The sequence below is a fragment of the Rhinopithecus bieti genome, unplaced genomic scaffold (assembly GCF_001698545.2).
Source record: "Rhinopithecus bieti isolate Rb0 unplaced genomic scaffold, ASM169854v2 scaffold_28138, whole genome shotgun sequence".
Classification (NCBI taxonomy): domain Eukaryota; kingdom Metazoa; phylum Chordata; class Mammalia; order Primates; family Cercopithecidae; genus Rhinopithecus; species Rhinopithecus bieti.
This window is the reverse complement of record NW_016812249.1, coordinates 82,641-89,237: the sequence shown is the minus strand read 5'-3', so window position 1 is coordinate 89,237 and position 6,597 is coordinate 82,641. Positions and strand designations below refer to the sequence as shown.

Genomic DNA, 6,597 nt, shown 5'->3' with positions numbered 1-6,597 from the left:
CTGTGGGGCCACAACAAACTTTGACATACTAAGTGAAGAATAGAAAATACAGTCCTTACTGTCTAGCAACCTTCATCCTCATCTCCCACCCATTCTAGTGCACTCTGGCTCTAGTCACCCTGGAGAGTGGCTGTTACACAAACTTGTAACTACACTCCTCTAGGCCTTTCCTGTTGCTGTTACTTCAGGTTAGAATACTACTAAAACCCTTCCCATGTATTCATCACTTAGAGTTCAACTTCTTCTTGAGGCTTTATTGGAAACTGTCCACAATTTAACATACCCCAGACTAAGCTGTAATTCATTACTTACTTCTGCGTTTGTATCACATGTTAATTAACCCTCCATCAGAGCATCTATTTTATGAGTCATGTTTAATAAATAAGGTTAAAGATCAGATGGTGTGAGAGAAAGTAATATGCTTGAGACTGACAGACCTGAGTGGTCTCTTTCTTTTATTGCTGCTTGACTTTGGACAGGTACATTGACCTCCATGAACCAGTTTCCTCATCTGTAAAATAAGGATCATTAAGAGTAGGACCTAATAGCTAGCATTATATGAATTAGTATGAGGAAAGTGAAAGCACCAGAAACAGTGCCTGCACATAGTCAGTGCTCCATAAGTGTTATCTCTCATTATTATTACCATTGTTTGAACCTACCTCAGAATGTAAGCACCACACAAAAAGGGAAAAATCACTATGTTTGTACTCTGATATACAGCACTATGCCTGGCATGTGGCATGTGGTCAGTAAATATCTGTTGAGTGAATGGATGCTTTAATGAGTCTGTAAAATAATTCTCATCGTCAGCGTCCTCCTCCTCCTCCTCCTCCCTTCCTCCACCTTCTGCTCCTCCTTCTCCTCTCTGAATCCTCTACCACCTGATAGCATGGTGCTTTATGCCCCACAGAAAAACTTCAAGTGGAGGGAGCATCACTGAACGCTCCTCATCCCTTGACCCTTTTGCTATATCTGTTACTCCCTTTCTTGAATTCTCTTCTCTAACAAGTTCAAGTTCAGCAGCAACCACTTCAACCAGCCTAGCCTGCCCTTCAGAGGTGAGGGGGAGGGAATGAGAGGCAAGGAAGACAGGGAATGGGGCGTGGCCACTACGATGCAAAGCCTGACTGCGCCTGCGTAGGCTGTGGCAAACTAACGCTCTGAGGCTTGCAGTCGTTGCTGGCCAGCGCTTGTGTAGAAAAATCGCTCTTCACACCAGATCTCACTTTTGATCCTTCCAGCTCCAGGATCTCGGGCTTCAGCTTTGTGCCGAGGCACCAACACTGCTACGGTCCTCTCTCTGACTGATCGCTGATCTCACCGTTCCCGCTCCTGTCTCCTGGAACCATGTCTCTGGTAAGCCAGAATGCACGCCGCTGTAACGCAGAGATCACTGCAGATTACAGCGACGGCAGAGGTGAAATACAAGCTACTAACGCCTCCGGGCCCCCCACCCCCATGCTAGTCGTTGATGCCCCCCAGTGCCCTCAGGCACCAATCAACCCTCAGTGTGTCAACACTTCCCAGGCCGTTCAGGACACGAATGACCTGGAAGTCCTGATAGACGAGCAGTCCAGACGTTTGGGGGCGCTCAGGGTCCACGACCCTCTAGAAGACAGGTCGATTGCTTTGGTGAATTTCTTGAGAATGAAAAGCCAGAAGGAGGGGTCTATTCAGCAGTCCGAGATGCTGGAGTTTCTCAGAGAGTACTCAGATCAGTTCCCTGAGATCCTCAGACGAGCCTCAGCTCACCTGGACCGGGTCTTTGGGTTGAACCTGAGAGTTATTGATCCACAGGCTGACACATACAATTTAGTCAGCAAACGGGGTTCCCAGATCACCGATAGGATAGCGGAGTCCCTGGACATGCCAAAAGCAAGTCTCCTGGCCCTAGTCCTAGGCCACATCCTCTTGAATGGGAACCGAGCAAGAGAGGCATCCATTTGGGACCTGCTGCTAAAAGTTGATATGTGGGATAAGCCTCAGAGGATCAACAACCTCTTTGGGAACACAAGGATCCTCCTCACCACTGACTTTGTGCGCATGCGATTCTTGGAGTACTGGCCAGTGTATGGCACTAATCCCCTCGAATTTGAGTTCTTGTGGGGCTCTAGAGCCCATAGGGAAGTCACAAAGATGGAAGCCCTGAAGTTTGTGTCAGATGCCTATGATGAAGAACCCCAGAGCTGGCCAGAAGAATATAACAAGGCCCTGGAAGCTGACAAAACCAAAGAAAGAAGCCTGACTGCTGGCTTAGAGTTCTGGTCGGAGGACACTATGAATGATAAGGCAAATGATTTGGTCCAGTTGGCTATTGGTGTCTCTGAGGAGTTGCTGCCTATACATCAGGATGAGCTATTGGCTCACACTGGCAAAGAATTTGAGGATGTGTTCCCAAATATCCTCAATAGAGCTACTCTAATTCTTGATATGTTCTATGGGTTGTCTCTGATTGAGGTTGATACCAGTGAGCACATCTACCTCCTTGTCCAGCAACCAGAATCAGAGGAAGAGCAAGTGATGCTAGAGAGCCTGGGGAGACCCACTCAAGAATATGTAATGCCAATCCTAGGTTTGATATTCTTGATGGGCAACCGTGTCAAAGAGGCCAATGTCTGGAACTTGCTTCGAAGATTTAGTGTGGATGTAGGGAGAAAGCATGCTATCACCTGTAAGCTTATGAGACAGCGCTATCTGGAATGCAGGCCACTGTCCTACTCTAACCCAGTTGAATATGAGCTTCTATGGGGTCCTCGAGCTCACCATGAAACCACCAAAATGAAAGTCTTGGAGTACATGGCCAGGCTCTACAGAAAGCTACCACAGGACTGGCCAGAACAATATAGGGAGGCTGTGGAAGATGAGGAGGCCAGAGCCAAATCTGAGGCAACTACCATGTTCTTCCTTGGCCCCATGTGAAGTCTAGGGAATATGTATCACTTCAGCTGAGTGGCATCCATTAAAGATGCCTTGGTAAAATTGTCATTGGGGCTCTAAATTAGAATTCAGGGAGGGTTTGGGTGGGAAGTACACATTGTGCTTGCTGTCTGTGTTCCAATTCTAGTAATATTTCCTTCCTTTTAATATACCCTTGAATTAGGTTAATGATCAATATTTATAAATGGAATTTTTCATTTGCCATCCCTGTCTTGTTTCAGTATAAAAGTTCAGATATCTCTGTAAAATGTATTGATAATATTGACAGCTTTGAAATAATCAGTAAAATGGTCTGGTACAGGAGTTAAATAACAATAACACACACACACACAAACACAAAACCACTGATCTGTGATTGCTCTCCCTTTGTGTCTACTGTTGTATACATATATACAACTATATATAATATATATAACTATATATCATACATATAACTATATATGTAGTTATATACATATATACAACTCTCTCCATATATATACACATAAAACTGTCATTTACCTGTATTTGCAATAAAAGCATAATGAATTAGACACCATGCTTATGCATTCATTTATTCTATAAGCATTTATTAAGCATCTGCCATGCTCTGAGAACAGTGCTGTGTGCTGGGAATATAAGAGTGAAGAAGACCCAGCTGGGCTCCAGGGCTTAAAGGGGAGGGCTCATGGAAGTAAACCAGCAATTATATTATGCTATGTAAGGTTGCATAATAGGCATAAGCTCAGAGTTCTATGAGAGTCCACAGGAATAACTTCTGATTTTAAGTGCTGGGAAGGATAGTGGGAAGGTGATGGCATCTAAGAAAGTCTGGGGAAGGTGCAGAGGTGTCAAGCCTGGATGAGTGGGAAATTAGTCAGGAATAGTGGTGGGGAGGATGAAGTGGTATGGAGGGCTGGGGACAAGATGTGCTTAAGTGACATCTATTGTAAGATCTGAGGTTGGGGAGAGGAAGTGAAGGACTGCTAGTGAAGACAGAGGCAGTGTGTAAAGCACCTATGAAGAATTTGAAATAGCTCAGAAAGACAATGACTTTAAAGGAGGAGTAGGAGAAATAAGTCTGTGGCAGAGGTAACAAGGGCCCATATCCTCAGAGTGACTCTTGAGAGCCAACAATGGCCTTGCACCTTCAGTCAGACTGAACAATATACCTGGAGGAACTCTGCAGGGGATCCTCTGCCAATGCAGTTTATTTCAGCACCCAAGCTGTTGAGTGTTTGCATTTAGGCTCTCTTCATTCTGATCCCCCTTACAGCTTCCAACCTGGCTCATAGCTCCCCATAAGCGTTCTCTAGAGAGCCAGCAGGTAACAATTTCTGAGAGGGAGCCCTGGTATAAGGATGAGTGTCATATGGAAAATCACTAATTACAGAGGGAGGGCTGCTGCCTACCAGTAGCGTAGGATCTATATGTCTTCATTTCCTTGCACAGGCAAGCTTTCTGCCATTTTCATCCATCTAATCACCGGGGGCTACTCCCATCTGCTACCTCCTATCAGATGGGAGGGAGTTAGAAGACATTCTTCACATTTTCAACAGCTTCAGGAAGAGAACGACACAATCGTTTCGCTGGAGGAGCGGCAGGGAGAAGGAAGATATGCCCTTTTGTATCCAAAGTCTGGCCGGCTGAGATGCAGAAGCCTAATTAGAGCTGTCGGCTTGGGGATGCCACTGCGCAGGCGCACTCCGCGGTTGCTAGGGCAATACAGCCCAGTCTCAGTGATCTTCCCATCAGTAGCATTCCAAAGTCTGAATGCTAAGGGCAGGGCTTCTAGCGACGAGAAAATGAGTAATTGGAGAGTCCGATCTGAAAGGGTTCTTGAAAATGGGGTGGGGTGGGGTTGTCAGGCGGGAGAGTATCCAACTCAAAATCTGGGACCTTGGAGCAGAGTCTTGCTTGTGTGCTAAACAGCAGTTCTCTCATTCTTAACCCGTACATGCTTGTGAGACGGGAGAGGGGATGGAAGCAAGCACGTTAAGTTGCCAAGATTTTTTACTCTGACTTTTTGGATTGGTGCAATTTCTGGGTTCACAAACATGTCAGCTCTTCTGGGGGGCTCCAGTAAAGAGAGACAGAAATCTGCCACAGGGAACGTGTAGCATCTAGACAACAATGATCAATGTAATGCTGCCAATTGTTTTAATACTAAATATGCTCCAGGCACTGTGCTGGGTTCTTCATGTTCTTAGATCTAATCTTTCCACCATTTCTCTAAGAAGCATTTTAATAGTCCCACTTAGCACTAAGGGAAACTGAGGCTTAAGTAATATGCCCAAGGTCACACAGCCAGTCAATGAGAACTGGGCTTGGAGTCCAAGGAGCCCCACTCCAGGCCTGCCCAATGTTCCCCCTTAAATTTTCTGACTTTTGGGATATACAAAGAAAGGCTGCATGGTCAGAGTGGAGAGGCAAGATGATAGCACTCAGGAGAATGAAAGCGAAGCTGAAATTTCTCCAGGCTCTTCCTTGTTCCACCACTGGGGCTCCATGAGAGCTGTCTTGGTATAGAATATGCATTTCTGTCCAATCTCCTTACTCTGCCCTATGAGTCTTCTCCAGCTGAACCTCTTCAAGCCTCCAGCCTTACCTGCTTATCTCATTCAGAGAGTGTCAAATATCATCTTTTCTGGAGCTCCAGAAGTGTTAAGTAATTTTTTTGGAATCCTGAAAGAACAATGACCTGAAAGAACTTCTGACCTGCCCAAGGTTGCTCAGAGTGCAAGAACAGAAGTGGGAAATGGCCCTTTGTCACAGAGACCACATGCAGTTTCCCAGAAGTGACAAGAGTGAGACTTGCAAGGCACATGCCTATGGTGTAGGAAAAGGTATAGTCTCTCTGTGGCCACAGCCATTCCTTTGAAGACCAAGAGAGATTTGAGTACTCCCATCCTTCAGGCACCAATTTAGAATTAACACCCACTAAGAAATACTTAGGGGTAGAAGTGAGTGTCTGGTAAACAAGACTTACAGAGGATGCTGTACAAATTACTACAATGTAAGTCAGTCACTATTAAGCCTTTAGAACACCAGACAAAACATCTTTCTTATCTTTGTGAACTCATTTGGAAGATGGAAAGGCCTGAGTTCATTTGCAGACTGTGGGCCATCAACATCCAACAAGTATTGAAGTTTTGGCCACATTTGGGCTTGCAGAATAGATATTGGTTAGATATGGATTCATCATCCTGTATATATTACATCCAGAGTCCTCTTTAACTTATGATTTGGATCCTTCTTAGAGAGATAACATGGAGAATATAATCACTTTCAGTTCCTGAGTCCCAGGAGTGCCCTCTTTCAGGGATGAGTGGTTAGAAAAGCCTTGCCTGCACTTTCTCTCCGTCAGCTTCTGTATACACACACAAGCCATCCAGAAATAAACATACAATCCAAGGAAAAGCTGAGCTAGATTTCAAGGAAATTCCCCCTGCTCCAAGGATTGCTGCCCCTAAATCCTCCAATACTGACAATATAGACCAACTCATAAGTGTCTTTCATGTTCAGACAAGACCCCACAGTCTCCTTCTTTCTTCCTAGAGGGGATCTCCAGACAGTAAGATTTCTCACTGAACAGGGTTTGTTTTCCATCTCAGTGAGTGCTCAACAATATCTTTAGGCATTCTCTGCAGGCAGGATTTGAAGCTAGTTGCCAAAAAA

At 45.1% G+C, this 6,597-nt stretch overlaps 1 protein-coding gene across 1 annotated transcript; it reads left to right on the top strand.

The window, feature by feature from the left end:
- The first annotated feature begins 1,155 nt into the window (after nt 1-1,155).
- Nucleotides 1,156-3,041, top strand: MAGEE2 (MAGE family member E2). The gene has a single exon (XM_017895773.1). The coding sequence runs from the start codon at nt 1,351-1,353 to the stop codon at nt 2,920-2,922; it is 1,572 nt and encodes a 523-aa protein (XP_017751262.1). The 5' UTR covers nt 1,156-1,350; the 3' UTR covers nt 2,923-3,041.
- The last annotated feature ends 3,556 nt before the right edge of the window (nt 3,042-6,597 follow it).

Bases quoted from the DNA above. Each gene is read 5' to 3' on its own strand.
- MAGEE2 (XM_017895773.1), top strand. From the start codon at position 1,351: ATGTCTCTGGTAAGCCAGAATGCACGCCGCTGTAACGCAGAGATCACT.